General features: G+C 37.2%; 1 protein-coding gene across 2 annotated transcripts in view; it reads right to left on the bottom strand.

The window, feature by feature from the left end:
- Nucleotides 1-21,496, bottom strand: part of DOCK3 (dedicator of cytokinesis 3) — a 569,026-nt gene that overhangs the window by 198,948 nt on the left and 348,582 nt on the right. For both annotated transcript variants that reach the window (XM_057311740.1, XM_057311742.1), the window contains one exon: nt 997-1,145. In XM_057311740.1, coding sequence (XP_057167723.1) covers nt 997-1,145 — 149 coding nt within the window. The remainder of the gene's footprint in view (nt 1-996; nt 1,146-21,496) is intronic.

Below are 21,496 nucleotides of genomic sequence, written 5' to 3'. Positions count from 1 at the left end.
GACAAACACCTGGCTGTGGGTTAGTCTTTTTATATACTTTTAAGCAATCCCCCCTTTTTAAGTGCCAAGGTACCCTCCTATCCTCCATGATTCTGCAAACTGCAGGACAGAACAGCTCTTTCATTAGCTAAAGTTTCTTCCACATATATGGGGCTTGCTCCATCACTAAATACTCCATATACTTTCCAGATTCTAGAAATTATTTCATATATCCCACTTATTGCTAGGTCCCCTACCATTCTTTTTATTTTTATCATTTCAATGATGTCTTGACAGGGAGAGGAGTTAAAGACTTATACTAAAATATATTTAAGGTGTATGTATATCTTAAATAGGAAGCAATCTGGTCACTTCAAAGTTCAATGGACTCGATTTTAAGATAATTAGACAAAATCACTTGAGAATTATATCAATTATTATAACTAGGAAGAAAAAGAATTTGAATACTATCTACTCTAGCTTCCTATCCCAAAGTCTTAGAATACTATGAAAACAGCAAATAATCATACCTATTGCATAAAAGCAGGACTATTTTTGAACGATAAATTAATTAGGAATATTTTGAAGTACAGATGTAGACAGGTCTCATTTGTAGTATATGCTTATTCAGATTAATTGTATGGCTATAAAATGTAAAAGACAGAATTCACATGAAAAAATAAAGATACGAAAAGATGAAACAGAAGTATACTCTGATTACTGAGATCTAGAATAAAAAATTTTGAGCTGGAAGAGACCTCAGAGGATAATGCAGTCCAATTATTTAATTTTCCAGAAGTCAAAATTAAGACTGAGAGAGTTTCAATGTGTAGAGTCAGTGAATGTCCTTTGCTAAACTAAAAGAAACAACTACTCATAGTAAAAATGATCATAGCTTAGTGGAGAATATAACAATGTCTTTTCAACACTGAAGAGAAGCTTTGATCAGGTACAAACTCTGTAAGAACTGAGTTAACATAAATGTAACTGAAATGCCCAAATGATATTCATACTTACTCATTACCCCAGTCCAGGCGCACGGTGATATGCCGCTTAACCTCCCGCACCTGATCCTGAGTAAGGTGACCAGACAGTAGTTGCCTTCGAAGGTCAATAAGTTCATTCATCACATGGCGTAGCTTGTAGAAAAGATCTACTTTGTGTTTCTGAAAGGGCATTTTTGGTGTTGGGTGAGATGAAAAAGGGATATGGAAAGAGAATGAAAAAAGAAACAGTTAAACTATGAAAAGTGTTCATTTCTCTAAACCTCTAAAAAAGGCAATGTAAAGAGGAACATAGTTAAGAATTTTAAAGCAAAGTCCTTAGTTTCTACTGCCTAAAAATCTCTATATAAAGACCTTTAACAAGTAATATAATTGATCTGTCTCATGCAAAGTACCACTTATCTCTACTCCATTCTGGACAATTCATTTTCCAGTAACCAGAGTTACTAAACTTAATCAGAACAGAAAATTAAACAGGAGCCTTGAGCTGTTTCCTCTGTCAGAAGTTCCTATGTATGTAGCATCTCTGGTTTCTCTAGGAGGGATCCTCAAGTCAGGGAGGGCAGAGAGAAAATCACTTGCCCTACTTCGAAGGAACTAAGGTTTCAATAAAAAGCCACAGTCTCTGGAGTAACATTCACTCCGGTTTCCAGGCCTCATCTAGTTTTAATTAGCTTTTGTAAACAATATGCGTCCCTAGTGTCACAGATTTCTACTCTTTTCAGCTTAATAAAAAGTGTCACCTTTATAAGAGTTAAAGTGGAAACATCTTAATGACCTTAATTATGGACATCATAGGGGTTTCAACCTTATAGGTAAGAAATGTAAATGCCATGATAGTAGATGCTTGAGAGAAAAAGATTTACTTAAGAATATAGATTTAAAAACTAAAGTCTTACTTGCTCACAAGTGCTATCTTGGTTTAGAAATGTTTAGGTTTCTGTTTCTGTTATAGAGAAGCATGATTTTATATGATAATTAAAAGTTTTGGAATACAACTTATCTATAAAGAATGCTCTTTAAGGTCAGATCAACCTGTACCATAATATTAGAAAAGCCTCTATCTGGAATTTCCCCTAAAAAGACCCTTGCTAAAATAAGCTCAATTAAAGTAACTATAAATAAAATTAATAATAAAGAAAATTACAAACTAGCAGAATCAGCTAATATTCTTAGGTGGCAGTGATCTTATGATTAAAATGTTCAGGACATCATGCTACTTCAAAATCATCTAATGGAGCATGAGACCTTTAAATTTCTCATAGAGAAATTATTTTTAAGTAGAAAACCTTAGGAATCATGCACTCTAACGACATCATTTCAAATAGCATGCGGTCCTTTCCTCACTTGATGATCATATGAAGAAAAGTTAAGTACCTTGATGGCACACAATGCTGGCAGAAGGGCAGAACTCACAAACTCAGTTCAAGTAACAAGGCCTAAGCAAATTATATCATCTGGAAAATTGAGACCTTAAGGTAAGCAATAAAGGCAATGTGGACTTTGCTTCCAGCACATGCATTTCTTTTTGATAAAACAGGGCCACCAGTTGAAGTTTAAAATAGAAAGCTATTTTCCCATCAACCACACACAGTAATCTATTGCATACACACATAAGCATTTATTCATTCACTTGATTTACAAATGCTTATGGAGCACCTGATGAGTGCTATCACTTTGTTGTGATTCAAAGTCCCTACTTCCATGGTTTCATTCTAGAGAGAAGAGATAGACCAGAGACAAATACATAATGGTGGTGATAAGTTCTAACAAGAAAATTAAAGCAGAGTAGGGACAGGAGGTGGCCAATGGTGGGTTGGCTGGGGCATGGGGGAAGGTACTGCTTCAGGTAGGGTGGTCAGGGAAAGGCTTCTTTGGAAGTGCAACTTCAGGTAGGAACCTGAATGAAATAAGGTGACAGCATTTGGGAAAACTGGGGAAGTTTATTACACTGTTAACTAACTGGAATTTAAATAAAAACTTAAAAAAAAACTGGGGAAGTTTTAGAGACATCAGAAACAGCAAGGACAAATGCCCTGCTGTGGAAGTGGACTTGGCATGTTCATGGAGAACAGAGAGGTCAGTGCAACTGCAGCAAAGTGAACAAGGGGGAGAGTGGTGGTGATTCAGTCAGAGGCAACAGGGTACAGATTAAGCAGGGCCTTTGTGTGAGCCATGTGAAAGGGTTTGGCTTTTATTCCAAGCAAGACTGGAAGCCACTGGAAATAGGGAGAAGAGTCATATGATAGGACTTAAAGCTTGAAAGCATCACCCTGAGTGAAAACAAACCATGAAAGGGCAAAGAGGAAAGCAGAGGTTCCAGTCAGGGGGCTATTTATTACAACAATCCACAGGATGATAGTTGATTAGAGAAAGGTAAGAATGGTAATGTAAAACCTCTAGGACTTAGAGATTAGACATGTTTTGTATGGAGAGCTGTCAGGATCTGCTCATGGATTAGATGTGGGATATGAATGGAGTCAAGGATTACTTTTTTTTTCCTGACCTGGGGAGCATGTCTGGAGGAGGGAAACAAGGTTCAATTTGGACATGCTAGGTTTGACGCTGAGTTCCAACATTTACAGGTCAGAAAAGTGAGGAGTATCTAGCACAGGAAACTAAGAAAGAAAAAGTAGTGAGACAACAGGAAAAGCAGGAGTGTATTTAATATAGGGTTTTAAGGAAGACTCTGTCAAATGCACTGAGAGGTTCATATAGACTGAGAGTTAGCCACTGCATCTGGCATTGTGGTGGCCATCACTGACTTATATAAGGGCAGTTTTTAATTCAAGAGTAATGGAAGAGAAGGGAATGGGAACAGAGTACAGATAGCTCTTTTGTAGAATATTCAGTAACTGGAAGCAGAGAAATGAGGTAGTATAACAGTGTTGTGCAATCAGGGGAGGGTTGTGTTTTTTTTTTTTTTTTTTTGAATGAGACAAAATTTCAGGCTATTTTTATGCTGAAGAAAATGATTCAGTAAAGAGAAAAAATTTGATGATGCAGGTGTTAAGTCCTTCAGTAGCCAAGAAGAGATGGGTGCCAGGTCAAAAGGAAGGCTCCGTTTAGCCTGGATATTCTATATACTGTCACAGAGGAAACACAAAGAACTCAGAAAATGAAGGCATTTGGGAGATTTGGTGACAGGAGAACTAAATTTTTTTTCTGGGTACCTATTCTCAAGGAAATAAGCAGCAAGGTCATCAGCTGAGAGTGAATAGGGTAGGAGGTGGTGTTCAAGATTTGAGAATAGAGAAGATGCAAAACAGTTTTCATGGGGAGTGGTAACACAATCTCAGCCGGAGATAGGTAGTTCAACTGTCAGATGGTTTTGAGATTTGTGAACACTAATTAAAAGTGTGGTTATGTGTATTTTTTAAGCCAAGAGTAATGATGTATATTGATACTGAAATATCAAGTATGTATGTACATATATGTGTGTGTATGCATGTGTATCTATGCACAAATATATATATTCATGCACATACAAAAAATATTTACATAACATATACATGCACACATATACAATATCGATGCCAGAATAAATATAGTCTTAAAGCATCAAACAGTTCTTCATTAATCAAGAGTTTCTAACAGATTGTACTGTCCAAAGATGACTACAATAACTCCCAAGTACTATTCTGCAAAAACGTGACCCTCACACACCTCCAGTTTGAGATGGAATCTGTTTCTACACACTTTTGAAACTGGGCAGACCCTGAGACTACTCTGATCTATCAAACACAAGAGCAAGGAGCTAAAGCTATTCTAGGAGCAGTCCAGCCTCCTGCCTCTTGGAATACATGTTCCTTCTGGGAGGTTCGCTCTCAGAATCTAGCTGTCATGCTGTGAAAAGCCCAAGCTGCATGGAGAGGCCACAAGGAGACACTCCAGTAAGCAGTCCCAGCTGTATGAGTGAGCCATCTTGACTGCTATGCCTAGCCCAGTAGAATCTTCAGGGAACTATAGCTCCTGCCCAAATGTGACTGCAACAGAATGAGAAACCCTATGTGAAATCTACCCAACTGTGCTCATTCTATCCAGAGAAGAATGGAATATAATAAATAGGAGTTTTACGCCACTAAGGTTTGGGGTAGTTTTTTATGTAGGTAATTGGGAAAACTGTACAATATTTTTTCCAAATAGAAAAATTATTGTTTCTAATTATATGAAGCTGGGAATGCTAACCCTGCCCAAAGAATGAAATGGATCACATAATCAGAAAGTAGAACTGTTATTACAATCAATGTGGTGCTAATTTCTTTCTCCAGTCCAACCTAATTACTTCTTTGACCAGAGGTCATAGCACTAGAGACTGCTCCGCCAGCACTGCTATGACACCACACTGCACTCTTGGATTTGCTGCCAGAAAACACACCGTTCAAGGTGAGCAATCTGGAGCACCTGGCCCCAGAGCACGCAATTTACCTAGGATCACTTGACACCACAGGACAGCTGAATGGCCCCCTCAGGCTGAACAATCCTATTCTACTGCGAGTCCTGCTCCTCAGTAGATTAAAATAACAGTACATTTAGGTTGGTGGTAAGGTTTAGTTTTCCTGCACAATCATCCCTAGTTCCTGTCAAGGCTAAAATAAAAGCAGGAAAATTAAAAAGAAAAAGAAAAAGAAATCCATAGCCCATCTTAGCAACATGTTCAGCCTCTCCAAAAGCTCTATAGTCTAATCTTTGTCAATAACAGTTGCAGAATATTTGGGAAGTATATTGAACAGTCAGCAGAAACTATAAATTTAGAATAGTTAAACTACAACCACATGCCAAGCAGAATTTGCCTCACCACTGCAAAAGAATCCCTGGAACTCTACAGAAAAAAAAAAAATGTGAGTTTTAATACACCTGATTTTATTTTATTGTTTAAATACTTTATTTTATTATTTTTAAAGATTTTATTTATTCATTTGAGAGACAGAGAGAGCACGAGTGGAGAGGAGAGGGAAAGGAAGAAGCAGACTCCCCACTGAGCAGGGAGCCAATCTTCCTGCTAAGTGAAATAAGTTAAGCAGAGAAAAAAACCAAATTATCATATGGTTTCACTCATTTATGGAACATAAGAAATAGGAAGATCCATAGGAGAAGGAAGGGAAGAATGAAGGGGGGTAAACAGAAGGGGGAATGAACCATGAGAGACTGTGGACTCCGGGACACAAACTGAGGGCTTCAGAGGGGAGGGGGGTGGGGGATTGGGATAGGCCGGTAATGGGTATTAAGGAGGGCACATATTGCGTGGTGCACTGGGTGTTATACGCAAATAATGAATCATGGAACATTGCATCAAAAACTGGGATGTACTGTATGGTGACTAATATAACAAAATAAAAATTATTTTAAAAACCCAAAAAAACAAAAAAAAAACTCCAGTATCTTTTTTATTGTTGTGAAATAAAGTCTCTTATCATGAAGTAATCGCTAATCCTATTCAAACTGTTTACATTATACATTGGAGCTCTAGAACTCATCCCAGTATAATATAAAAATATCTAAAATGCAATACTTGCAACCCCAGTGACTCTTCTGCCAAAAATATCTTTAAGCCCAGGAATTTAGACTGTCATTTTAGGCTATTCCACAACATAGTTGGCCAAAGCTTGAAACTGAGTTCAAAAGAGAAATTTCTGTGAAACAAAACAGTATCTAAATCCAAGCTATTTCCACAATGATCTTCAAGTACATGTTTTCAAGAAATAAAAATGCAAAGCAGCAATGTGGAAATTCTTTTTAAACTGTTCACAAATATGGCGGTGTACCTAATACAATCTATTTGCCTGGCATACATGTTTATTCCTCCACCTCTGAGGGGCCAGGATATCTTTCTCATTCCATTCTCAACCCAAACATATCCTCCCTCACAGACTAAATGATAACCAAAATAACACCCTTTATAGTGTCAATCTTCTTTCATAACACAAGTATTTGCAAGAGAGCTAAGGCTTTAAGAAATTCTTTCTACTTTAGTTTAAATAAGCTGATCATATTCTTTCCTTAGAGCAGATAAGAATCTTGATAAGAGGGGAGCAAAGTCAACTGAAAGGTAAAGAAAATATTAGTGATACCAAAAATAGAGACGGCAGTTGCTGATGTCAAGGGCACCCATTCACAATGCTGAACAGGGTGAATTTACCTGACAGTGGGCTGTGGACAGCTCAGGCATTCTCAGGCTCACAGGTAGCCCTTCTACACAAGACAGAACAAACCTCTACTTAAAGACAGCATTTAATCTGTCTCCTAAAGATACCTCTTCTTACATACAGAGACCAATAAGAAACCACCCCAATTCTCTCCATGTACAATTATCCCTTCTTCCAAATGTTAAAGATAAAAGTTGGAAAGTGGGCAACTTGGCAGAAAATAGAAGACTGAAAACTGAGCCCCGGGGACAAGAAGGAGGAATACAGTTGGGGAGGGTGGGAATGTTGGAGGAAAATCAACAAGAATCAAGTCTATTTTTTTATAATAATTTTTTACTATGTTATATTAGTCACCATACAGTACATCCTTAGTTTTTGATGTAAAATTCCATGATTCATTACTTGCGTATAACACCCAGTGCGCCATGCAATACGTGCCCTCCTTAATACCCATCATCGGCCTATCCCAATCCCCCACCTCCCTCCCTCTAAAGCCCTCAGTTTGTTTCCCAGAGTCCATGGTCTCTCATAGTTCACTCCCCCTTCTGTTTACACCCCCTTCATTCTTCCCTTTCTTCTCCTACCAATCTTCCTACTTCTTATGTTCCATAAATGAGTGAAACCATATGATAATTGTCTTTCTCTGCTTGACTTATTTCACTTAGCATTATCTCCTCCAGTCCCGTCCATGTTGCTGCAAATGTTGGGTAATCGTTCTTTCTGATGGCTGAGTAATATTCCATTGTATAAATGGACTACATCTTCTTAATCCAAGCATCTGTTGAAGGGCATCTCGGCTCCCTCCACAATTTAGCTATTGTGGACAATGCTGCTATGAACATTGGGGTGCATATGGCCCTTCTCTTCACTACGTCTGTATCTTTGGGGTAAATACCCAGTAGTGCAATTGTTGGATCATAGGGTAGCTCAATTTTTAACTTTTTAACGGACCTCCACACTGTTTTCCAAAGTGGCTGTACCAAATTGCATTCCCACCAACAGTGTAAGAGGGATCCCCTTTCTCCACATCCTATCCAACATTTGTTGTTTCCTGCCTTGTCAATTTTTGCCATTCTAACTGGCGTAAGGTGATATATCAACGTGGTTTTGATTTGAATTTCCCTGATGGCTAATGATGTTGAACATTTTTCATGTGTCTGTTAGCCATTTGTATGTCTTCATTGGAAAAGTATCTGTTCATATCTTCTGCCCATTTTTTGATTTGATTATTTGTTTCCCGTGTATTGAGTTTGAGAAGTTCTTTGTAGATCTTGGATACTAATCTTTAGAAACTTTTATCAACAGCTGTATGCCAATAAATTAAACAACCTGGAAGAAATGGATGCCTTCCTGGAAACCTATCAACTACCAAGACTGAAACAGGAAGAAACTGATTATTTAAACAGACGGATTAATTATGAAGAGATTGAAGCAGTGATCAAAAACCTCTCCAAAAACAAGAGTCCAGGGCCTGACGGATTCCCCAGGGAATTCTACCAAACATTCAAAGAAGAAATAATACCTATTCTGTTGAAGCTGTTTCAAAAAATAGAAACAGAAGGAAAACTACCAAACTCATTCTATGAGGCCAGGATTACCTTGATCCCCAAACCAGGCCAAGATCCCACCAAAAAGGAGAATTACAGACCGATATCCCTGATGAATATGGATGCCAAAATTCTCAACAAGATCCTAGCTAATAGAATCCAACAGCACATTAAAAGGATTATCCATCATGACCAAGTGGGAGTCATCCCTGGGATGCAAGGGTGGTTCAACATTTGCAAATCGATCAGTGTGATAGACCATATCAACAAGAAAAGAGTCAAGAACCATATGATCCTCTCAATCGATGCAGAAAAAGCATTTGACAAAAGACAGCATCCTTTCCTGATTAAAACCCTTCAGAGTGTAGGGATAGAGGGTACATTCCTCAATTTCATAAAAACCATCTATGAAAAGCCTACAGCAAATAGCCTTCTCAATGGGGAAAAGGTGAAAGCCTTTCCCTTAAGATCAGGAACAGGACAAGGATGCTCACTCTTGCCATTATTATTCAACATAGAACTAGAAGTCCTTGCAACAGCAATCAGACAACAAAAAGGGATAAAAGGTATCCAAATTGGCAAAGAAGTCAAACTGTCTCTCTTCGCAGATGACGTGATACTAATATATGGAAAAACCAAAAGAATCCACTCCCAAACTATTAGCAGTTATAGAGCAATTCAATAATGTGGCAGGATACAAAATCAATGCTCAGAAATTAGTTGCATTTCTATACACGAACAATGAGACTGAAGAAAGAGAAATTAGGGAATCCATTCCATTCACAATAGCACCAAAAAGCATACGTTACCTTGGAACTAACTTAATCAGAGACGTAAAGAATCTATATTCTAGAAACTAAAAATCACTCTTGAAAGACACTGAAGAAGACACAAAACGATGGAAAAATATTCCATGCTCATGGACCGGAAGAATTAACATAGTTAAAATGTCTATGCTACCCAGAGCAATCTACACTTTCAATGCCATCCTGATCAAAATACCAATGACATTTTTTCAAAGAACTAGAACAAACAGCCCTTAAATTTGTGTGGAACCAGAAAAGACCCCGAATCTCCAAGGAATTGCTGAAAAGAAAAAACAAAGCTGGGAGCATCACGTTGCCGGATTTCGAGCTGTACTACAAAGCTGTGATCACAAAGACAGCATGGTACTGGCACAAAAACAGACACATAGACCAATGGAACAGAATAGAGAACCCAGAAAGGGACCCTCAGCTTTTTAGGCAACTAATCTTTGACAAAGCAGGAAAAAACATCCAGTGGAAAAAAGACCGTCTCTTCAATAAATGGTGCTGGGAAAATTAGACAGCTATATGCAAAAGAATGAAACTTGACCACTCTCTCACACCATACACAAAGGTAAACTCCAAATGGATGAAAGACCTCGATGTGAGACAGGAATCCATCAAAATCCTAGAGGAGAACATAGGCTGTAACCTCTTTGATATCGGCCACAGCAACTTTTTTCATGACACATCTCCAAAGGTAAGAGAAACAAAAGAAAAAATGAACTTGTGGGACTTCATCAAGACAAAAAGCTTCTGCACAGCCAAGGAAACAGTCAAAAAAACTAAGAGGCAGCCCATGGAATGGGAGAAGATATTTGCAAATGACACTACCGATAAAAGAATCAAGTCTATTATCTATACAGAAAAACTCAGGGATTGGAAGTACCAGGAACCCCTGAAGGTGTGTGTGTGTGTGTGTGTGTGTGTGGTGGGTCTGAAGTATGTACCTTGGGAATGGAAACAGAACTGGTTACAAGTCTTTTAAAAGTCTGTTAAGACACTTAACTATAGAGAACAAACTGATGGTTACCAGAGGGGAGGTGGGAGGGAGGGTGGGGGGGTGAAACAGGTGAAGGGGGTTAAGGGGTGAACTTGCTGTGATGAGCACTGGGGGTTGTATGAAAGTGTTGAATCACTAAATTGTACAACTGAAATTAATATTACACTGTACGTTAACTATCTGGAATTTCAATAAAAACTTAAAAATTAAAATAACAAAATAGAGTTTTCTAAAGTAAAAAATTTAAATAGAGTCTATTTTTTTCTATTAAAAAAAAAGTCTGTAAGACCTTCAGTTCATTATCCCTAACTGTATTCTGCCAGGCTTTCTCCCCTGGAATCCTTTTTCCATGTGATAGTTTACTCTCCACAGAGGTAAAAACAGGGTCTATATATTGGAGGGCACTAAATAGAGCTGATGATGTTTAAAACAGGGATATAAAGTCTAAGATTACAGCCACTTTGGAAAACAGTGTGGAGGTCCTTCAAAAAGTTAAAAATAGAGCTACCCTATGACCCAGCAATTGCACTACTGAGTATTTACCCCAAAGATACAGACGTAGTGAAAAGAAGGGCTATATGCACGCCAATGTTCATAGCAGCCTTGTCCACAATAGCTAAACTGTGGAAGGAGCCGAGATTCCCTTCAACAGATGCCTGGATTAAGAAGATGTAGTCCATTTATACAATGGAATATTACTCAGCCATCAGAAAGAACGATTATCCAACATTTGCAGCAACATGGACGGGACTGGAGGAGATTATGCTAAGTGAAATAAGTCAAGCAGAGAAAGACAATTATCATACGGTTTCACTCATTTATGGAACATAAGGAATAGCAGGGAGATCGGTAGGAGAAGGAAAGGAAGAATGAAGGGGGTAAGCAGAAGGGGGAATGAACCATGAGAGGCTATGGACTCTGGGAAACAAACTGAGGGCTTCAGAGAGGAGGAGGGTAGAGGACTGTGATAGGCCGGTGATGGTTATTTAGGAGGGCATGTATTGCATGGAGCACTGGGTGTTACATGCAAACAATGAATCATGAGCACTACATCAGAAACTAATGATGTACTGTACAGTGACTAACATAACATAATAAAAAATTAAAAAAAAAAAGATTATGTAGTAAACAATGGGATCCCTGGTGCCATTCCCACAAGGAGCTCCCAAAATGCTGACAGCCAGGCTTATACCTTCCTAGGAAGGAGTACGCAAGATTCTTCACTGGGAAAATTCGGCCCCGGGAAAAGACCCTGAAATACTGACAGTTGCTCTCCTTCTCCCATGAAAAGTCAGCTCCTCTTCTAATCACTCTATAGTAATGTCCACTTAAGGTTAGGAAATACTAGCCCCATTCACAGAGCCTTCTGTCAACACTTTAATGCCTCATTCTTAAATATCAATAGAAAAGAATAACATATAATGAAATAAACTTCCAACATGAAATTAAGAGACCAAAACAATCAGAAAAATGGAAACTGGAGAGACAGAAACAATGCCAGAAGTAAAAGAAAATTTCAGAAAAGCAATAATTAGTATTTTCAGAGAGCATAGAGATTACAGTACATCCATGAAATAAGAAGATATAACAGAAAAGAGCAAAAGCTCTAGAGTCCAAAAGAACTTTTGGAAATTAAAAATAAGATTGATGTAATTTAATGCAAAATTCAGTAAAAGTGATGGAAGAGAAAGCTGCAGAATTCTGCCAGAAAACAGAACAAAAAAAAGTAATGCAATGGGTAAATGGGGGAGAAAATATAAGAAAATTAGTGAATCATTCCAGGATGTCCAATTCTAATAAAAGAATTACAGGAAGGGAGAACTACGGAAACAGATAGGAAGAAACGGTCAAGGAACTAATACAATACATGTCTCCCAGGACTAAAGGAAATGAGTTTCTATGATGATAGAACTCACTGAGTAGTCAGCATAATCAAGGAAAAAAGATCTAACCAAGATGCATTACTGTAAAATCGCAAAACACTGGGAACAAAGGGATGATCCTAAAATCTTTCATGGAAAACAACTTGTCAATAAAAGAGTCGGGAACTAGAATGACATTGGATTTGTCAACAACAACACTAGAAGCTAAAATATAATGAAGGAATGTTTTTAAAACTTCTGTAGTTTATTTGTAACCAAGGATTTTATATCAAGCCAAACTATCAACCAAACTAAGGTAAATACAGAATCTCAAAAAAAAAAAAAATTCTCCCATATGCTTTTCTCAGGAAGCTATGCAGACAGTGATTCATCAAATTAGAAAGTAAACCAAGAATTAAGATGATATTGATTTAATCCAGGAGGCAGAAGGACCTAGGAAAGGGGCAAAGAAAATTCTAAGGCCAGATTAACACAAGAGGTTGGAGAGTTCCAGACAAGATATCACTGAGAAAAAAATTAAACTGGTAAAATACCTAAAGTGTTTGGACATGCTCAAGGAGATTTTCATTTCTGCCAGAAGGTTAAGACTTAGAAAACAGAGAAAACAAAACAAATGAAAAGAGAGACAATTATTAACCACAAAAACCCCAAGTTACACAAGAAAGGAAATGTAACCTTAGTTCACTATGTAGCTCAGATGTGAAAAGAGTTATACAGGCATAGTAAGTAGCAATTGCATTTGGTTCAACAACCACAACAAAATGGTAAAATAACTATTTATTAAGTATTGGAGGAGGGAAGAGTATATACGTATGAAGAAGAACATTCAGAGCTTAATTTCTCATCTTCTATACTAGGAGATCATGAAATGACACCTAAAATGGAAAAAAAATCAAGATATACATTAAAAGAATATTATCTAGATATATGAACTATCAGAAGAAATAGCTAAAAGAACTGTGTGCAGTGGGAATCAGGAATGGGGAGAGACAAGGGCCAAGAACTACTATTTTTCATTAAAAGCCCAGTTGTCTTTAATACATGATTTAAAAACCCATATATACATATATCTTTGATTTTTTAAAAAAATTAAAAAAACCCTACCAGAAAAGGTCCTCCTATACCCTCCACCCCAAGTGGATTGCTCTGGGTCACAAAATTAAGCTCAGTCTCAATCCATGCTTCACTGCTGTTTATTACTTTAAATATTAACAAATAAAACCAGTCAAACCTGAAATAGTGCAGTGATCCCCTATCAGAATTAACAAAAAAGCTAGACCATTTATAGATCTCATTCCCAGAGTGGAGAGAAAGGAAACACATTCCACAGTAGAAGAATGCCCTAGAGAAAGCTTTGTCTCTTGACAACAGCATAGTATCTGTTCATTCACAGCTTTCACACTCTGGTGACGGTATAGCAAGGCAGGAATGATAGCAGCTACCCTGCCAACCAAGCCCTCAGGATATGACTCACCCTGCTGCAGCAAAGAAAGGGAAAAGGCAAAAAGTGCACATTTGCATTCAGTTATCTAGAGATGCATCACAAACAGTACTCTCACACCAGGCCGTAACCTCAAGGGCATAAAGGGATTGTGCTGTGCTAAATCCTACCCCTGTCTGCTCTAGCCCTTGCAAATGACTCTGTCTTACCTACTGAAACAAACAAAACAGCTGGAAACTTTAAATAAAAAACACAAACTACTTCACCCCCCACCCCATACTTTACCATTTACCCCTCAAATTTATGACCATTAAAAACACTGTAAAATTTATCCAGACAATCTCCTGCCTTACTACTACTGAACCTTGCTCTTGAGTTTCATGATTCTTTAATGTAGAGACAATATACAACAGTGGGTAAGGGTATTGGTTCTGGAGTCAGAATGTATGGTCTCCTGTTTCAACCTTGTCAACTTTGGTGCCTTGGGCAAATATACTAAACTCTGTGACTTTGGTTGCTTCATCCTTTTCACAAAAACAACAAAAAGAGAGCATTTCTCTGGGGTAATTACTGCCATTAACTGTGCCTGGAACCTAGTAAGTGCTCTTAAGTGTACAAGTGATTCTTGCCCCCCCCGCCCCCCCCCCCCCCCCCCCCCCCCCGCGCTCCAAAAGACACTCTGCTCTGGTCTTGGTTCCCAAACACCACTAAAGCTTCTAGACATGCTTCCAAATTATGACCATGGCACCCCTGCTGGGATACTATGTCTGGCCTTTGCCCTGGAATCTTACCATGTGCATGTCCCTAATAATAATCCTTTATAATCTCCTACAGCTAACCACGGTCTTGTTTGTATCCTTTTGTTTCATCATATTTTAGTTACTTATGTATGTATCCTTTACAAATTGTTTAGTTTTGCCTGCTTTTAAAATTTTTTATATGAAGAAGTTTTATATCTTCGATGAGATGAACCTTTACTTTTTGAAGAATGTGCTACTCTGAATAAGGTAGACAGAAGCTATTTATAATTTTTTTCTTGAAAAATATGAGAAACAATTTAAGCATTACTAATATAAGTCCTAGGTTTGACCCCACTGGGCCACCATCTCACTGTTGCATCACAAAGTATAAAACCAAAAATTTAATAAAAAATAAAGCGTTTCAATCGAGTTATTCTCATTAAAATGTATATGGTTATATATAACCTTCTAATACCATAATTCTAATTCTCATATATTAATGATACTAGTGATGATATTTACTGAACAAAATGTTGGTTTTTAAACTACACAATTTTTTTTTTTAATAATGATTTTTTATTATATTATGTTAGTCACCATACAGTACATCCCCGGTTTTCGATGTAAGGCTCGATGATTCATTAGTTGTGTATAACACCCAGTGCACCATGCAATATGTGCCCTCCTTACTACCCATCACCGGTCTATCCCATTCCCCCACCCCCCTCCCCTCTGTAGCCCTCAGTTTGTTTCTCAGAGTCCATAGTCTCTCATGTTTCATTCCCCCTTCTGATTACCCCCCCTTTCTTTATCCCTTTCTTCCCCTACTGATCATTCTAGTTCTTATGTTCCATAGATGAGAGAAATCATATGATAGTTGTCTTTCTCTGCTTGACTTATTTCACTAAGCATTATCTCCTCCAGTGCCGTCCATGTTGTAGCAAATGTTGAGAACTCATTCTTTCTGATTGCTGAGTAATATTCCATTGTATATATGGACCACAACTTCTTAATCCAGTCATCTGTTGAAGGGCATCTCGGCTCCTTCCACGATTTAGCTATTGTGGACATTGCTGCTATGAACATTGGGGTGCATATGGCCCTTCTCTTCACTACGTCTGTATCTTTGGGGTAAACACCCAGTAGTGCAATGGCTGGATCATAGGGTAGCTCAATTTTTAACTTTTTAAGGGTCCTCCACACGGTTTTCCAGAGTGGCTGTACCAACTTGCATTCCCACCAACAATGTAGGAGGGATCCCCTTTCTCCACATCCTCTCCAACAATTGTTGTTTCTTGCCTTGTCTATTTTTGCCATTCTAACTGGCGTAAGGTGGTATCTCAGTGTGGTTTTGATTTGAATTTCCTTGATGGCTAATGATTTTGAACATTTTTTCATGTGTCTGTTAGCCATTTGTATGTCTTCATTGGAAAAGTGTCTGTTCATATCTTCTGCCCATTTTTTGATTTGTTTATTTGTTTCTCGTAAACTACACAAAATTATTATTTAATCTTTCTGATGTTTAAAATTTAGTTGTATAGATTTTATGTTTTACATAACAATATAAATGTGTATGTATGCAGTTTATAGGTAAGTATATGTGTATGTACACACACGTGCATGTTCAAAGAAAATATTTTCATGGTTATGATACACAATAAAAAAAAGTTTGGAAACCATTACTCTAAATCACACAAACAGGTATATCCAGACCTACACATTGTTCAATGCAGCCACCCTGCACGCCTCTCAATTTTTTGTAATTTCCAGACTGGTAGAGAGAATAGAAGAGGTAACTCCATTTCTTTCCATCAGCACAGCTCCATCTCTTTAATGAGAATCAACAGACTAAGACTCACATATAGTAATGCAAAGGTGTGTTACCGAGGCAAGGCTATCTGGCTCACTAGAAAGATCCCTCCAAGAGGATAATTATGTGGTAAACTCACAACTATCCATGGTCTGGCTCTTAGCACTGATATGATTTTTGATCATGTACTAGAGTTGAACAGACTTAAGAGTAATGACCAACCCTGACAAAATTTCTTTAGGGACTTACTTATAAAAGCAGAACTCAAAGCAAACTGCTAAAACCAATATACTACAAAAACTTTGCCAATAAATTTATTTTTTTATAATGTTTTTTTTATAATATTTTTTTATTATGTTACGTTAGTCACCATACAGTATATCCTTAGTTTCTAATGTAGTGTTCCATGATTCATTATTTTCGTATAACACCCAGTGCTCCATGCAATATGTGCCCTCCTTAATACCCAACACTGGCCTATCCCAATCCCCCACCCCCTCCCCTCTGAAGCCCTCAGTTTGTTTCCCAGAGGCCACAGATAAATTTATTTTTAAGTTTTTAATTACAGTGTAATTAACATGCAGTGTTATATTAGTTTCAGGTGTACAACATAGTGATTCAACAATTCTATACATTTCTTAGTGCTCATCGCAATAAACATAACCTTAATCCACTTCATGTATTTCAACTATCTCTCTACCCATCTCCCCTATGGTAACCACCAGTTTGTTCTCTATGTTTAAGAGTCTGTTTGTCTTTTTTTTATTTTGCTCATTTGTTTTGTTTCTTAAATTCTACATATGAGTGAAATTATATAGTATTTGTCTTTCTCTGACTGGCTTATTTCACTTAGCATAATACTTTCTAGATCCATCCATGTTGTTGCAAATGGCAAGATTTCATTCTTTGTTGTGGCTGAGTAATATTTCATTATATATATATGTAAATTCAAATATACATATATAATTGAATTTAAATATAAATATGTAATTATATAAATATATATAAACACACACACACACACACCCCACATCTTCTTTATCCACCCATCAGTCAGTGAATACTTGGGTTGCTTCCATATCTTGGCTATTGTAAATAACGCTGCTATAAACATACGGGTGCACATATCCTTTTTGAATGAGTGTTTTCATATTCTTTGTATAAGGACCCAGTAGTGCAATTACTGGTTCATATGGTATTTTTCTTTTTAATTTTTTGAGGAAACTCCATACTGTTTTCCACAGTGACTGCATCAATTTACATTCTCACCAACAGTGCAGGAGGTTTCCCCTTTCTATATATCCTTGCCAACACTTGTTGTTTTTTGTCTTTTTCATTTTAGCCACTCTGACAGGTGTGCGGTGATATCTCACTGTGATTTTGATTTGCATTTCCCTGATGATCAGTGATATTGAGCATCCTTTCATGTTTTTGTTGGCCATCTGTATGTCTTCTTTGGAAAAATGTTTGTTCATGTCTTCTGTCCATTTTTTAATAGAATTATTTGGTTTTTGAGTGCTGAGTTGTGTAAGTTCTTTATATATTTTGTATATTAATCCCTTATCAGAAATCTCATTTGCAAATATCTTCTCCCACTCAGCAGGTTGTCTTGTTTTGTGATTGTCTTAATTATAGGAGACAAACTGAGGGTTGCTGGAGGGGAGGCTGGTGGGGGGATGGGGTAACTAGGTGGTGGGCATTAAGGGCACATGATGTAATGAGTACTGGGTATTATATGCAACTGATGAATTACTGAACTCTACATCTGAAACTAATGATACACTATATGTTAACTGAATTTAAATAAAATAAGTTAAAAAAATTAAAGCACTGGGGCGCCTGGGTGGCACAGCAGTTAAGCATCTGCCTTCGGCTCAGGGAGTGATCCTGGCATTATGGGATCGAGCCCCACATCAGGCTCCTCTGCTATGAGCCTGCTTCTTCCTCTCCCACTCCCCCTGCTTGTGTTCCCTCTCTTGCTGGCTATCTCTCTGTCAAATAAATAAATAAAATCTTTAAAAAAAAAATGAAAGCACTAATTCAAAGAGATATGTGCACCCTGTCCTTATTGCAACATTATTTATAATAGCCAAGAGAGGGAAGCAACCTAAATGTCCATGGAGAGACAAATGGATAAAGAAGATGGAGTGTATACACACACACACACACACACACACACACACACACACACACACACACGAATATTACAAAGCCATAAATATGGATGAGATCTTGCCATGGCAATAACATGAATGAACCTAGAGAGTACTATGCTAAGTGAAATAGGTCAGACTGAGAAAGTCAAATACCATACAATTTTTCTCTATGTGGAATCTACAAAATAAAACAAATGAATAAACAAACAAAAAGCAGAATCAGAACTGTAAATACAGAGAACAAACTGATAGCTGCCAGAGGGATGTTGAAAATTGGTTAAGAGGAGAGATGCAGGCTTCTAGTCATGAAATGAATAGGTTGTGGGAATAAAAAGCACAGCAAAAGAATATAGTCAATGATATTGTAATAGCATTGTATGGTGAAACATGGTTAGCTACACCTGTGGCAGGCATAGCATAATGTATAGAGAAGCTGAATTACTATGTTGTACACCTGAAACTAATGTAACATTGTATGTCAACTATAACAAACTTTTAAAAAATTATCAATTATCATTTTGTACACTTTAAATATCTTACAGTTTCATTTGTCAATCATACCCCAGTAAAGCTGTAAAACAGAACAAAAAACATGTATAAGTGAAATGTACAACAATAACAGAAAAATTAAAGGGGAATACTAAATGTATTCTGATGTAAGGGCCTTACATAGGGTTCTGATATACTGTATATAAATTGTATGTCATTACATGCAGTATATTCTAGTGTAAGGTTCTTATATAAAGTTCTTATATATTATAGATTCTGGATATTATTCCTTTATCTGATATGTCATTTGCAAATATCTTCTCCCATTCCATAGGTTCCTTTTAGTTTTACTTATTGTTTCCTTTGCTGTGCAGAAGCTTTTCATCTTGATGACGTCCCAATAGTTCATTTTTGCCTTTGTTTCCCTTGCCTCCAGAGATGTGTCTAGTAAGAAGTTGCTGCAGTCGAGGTCAAAGAGGTTGCTCCCTGTGTTCTCCTCTAGGATTTTGATGGTTTCCTGTTTTACAGTCAGGTCTTTCATCCATTTTGAATTTATTTTTGTGTATGGTATAATCAGAAGGGGGAATGAAGCATGAGAGACTATAGACTCTGAGAAAAAACTGAGGGCTTCAGAGAGGAGGGAGATGGGGGAATGGGATAGGCTGGTGATGGGTAGTAAGAAGGGCACATATTGCATGGTGCACTGGGTGCTATACGCAACTAATGAATCATGGAGCTTTTCATCAAAAACCAGGGATGTACTGTATGGTGACTAACATAATATAATAAAAAATATTATTATAATAAAAAATAAAGAAAAAAAGAAAAAAAAAAGAAAGAAAAGAAAAAAAAATGGTCCAGTTTCATTTTTCTGCATATGGCTGTCCAGTTTTCCCAACACCATTTGTTGAAGAGACTCTTTTCCATTGGATATTCTTTCCTGCTTTGTCAAAGATTAGTTGACCATATAGCTGTGGGTCTATTTCTGGGTTCTCTATTCCGTTCCATTGACCTATGAGTCTGTTTTCATGCCAATTCCATAATGTCTTAACGATTACAACTTTGTAATACCGCTTGAAGTCTGGGATTGTGATGCCTCCTGCTTTGCTTTTTCAACATTCCTTGGGCTATTCAGGGTCTTTTCTGGTTCCACATAAATTTTGGGATTCTTTGTTCTAGATCTGTGAAAAATGCTTGTGTTATTTTGATAGGGATTGCCCTGAATGTGTGGACTGCTTTAGGTAGTATATTTTAACAGTTAAATTAATGATTTAATTTTAACAATATTGTTTTTCCAATCTATGAGCATGGAATGTTTTTCTATTTCTTTGTGTCTTCTTCAATTTCTTTCATTAAGTGTTCTATAGTTTTCAGCATACAGATCTTTCAGCTCTTTGGTTAGGTTTATTCCTAGGTATCTTATGGTTTTTTGGTGCAATTGCAAATGGGATCAATTCCTTGATTTCTCTTTCTGCTGCTTCATTATTGGTGTATAGAAATGCAACAGATTTCTGTACATTGATTTTATAACCTGTGACTTTACTGAATTCATGTATCAGTTCTAGCAATTTTTTGATGGACTCTTTCAGGTTTTCCACATGGAATAGCATATTGTCTGTGAAAAGTGATCATTTGACTTCTTCAATGAAAATCTGAATGACTTTTATTTCTTTTGTTGTCTTATTGTTGAGGCTAGGAATTCTAGTACTCTGTTGAACAACACTGGTAAGAGTGGACATCCCTGTCATATTCCTGATCTTAGGAGAAAAGCTCTCCATTATTTGCCATTGAGGATGATATTAGCTATGCCTCTTTCATATATGGCCTTTATGATGTTGAGATATGTTGTTTCTATCCCTACTTTCTTAAGGGTTTTTACCAAGAAAGGATGCTGTATTTTGTCAAATGCTTTTTCTGCATCTATTGAGAGGATTATATGGTTCTTATCCTTTCTCTCATTAATGTGATGCATCATGTTAATTGTTTTATGGATATTGAACCACCCCTAAAGCCCAGGAATAAATCCCACTTGATCATGGTGAATAATCCTTTTAATGTACTATTGGATTCAATTAGCTAGTATCTTGTTGAGAACTTTTGCATCCATATTCATCAAAATCAACACCCCCAAAATAAACAATCCAGTTAAGAAATGGGAAGAAGACATGTACAAACATTTCTCCAAAGAAGACATACAAATGGCTAGCATACACATGAAAAAATACTCAACTTCATTTGGCATCAGGGAAATACAAATTAAAACCACAATGAGATACCACCTCACACCAGTCAGAATGGCTAAAATTACAGGGGGAAAAGATGGTGGAGGAGTAGGGGACCCTTTTTTCAGCTGGTCCCCTGAATCGAGCTGGATATCTACCAGACCATCCTGAATACCCACGAAATCAGCCTGAGACGCAGGAAGATACATCTGGATCTCTAAATGAACATCTACAGGCCTGAGTATTGAGGTACGAAGCAGACTGCCATGA

This window comes from Ursus arctos, unplaced genomic scaffold (assembly GCF_023065955.2).
Source record: "Ursus arctos isolate Adak ecotype North America unplaced genomic scaffold, UrsArc2.0 scaffold_14, whole genome shotgun sequence".
In the NCBI taxonomy this organism is placed as follows: Eukaryota; Metazoa; Chordata; class Mammalia; order Carnivora; family Ursidae; genus Ursus; species Ursus arctos.
This window is presented reverse-complemented; position numbering and strand designations above follow the sequence as displayed.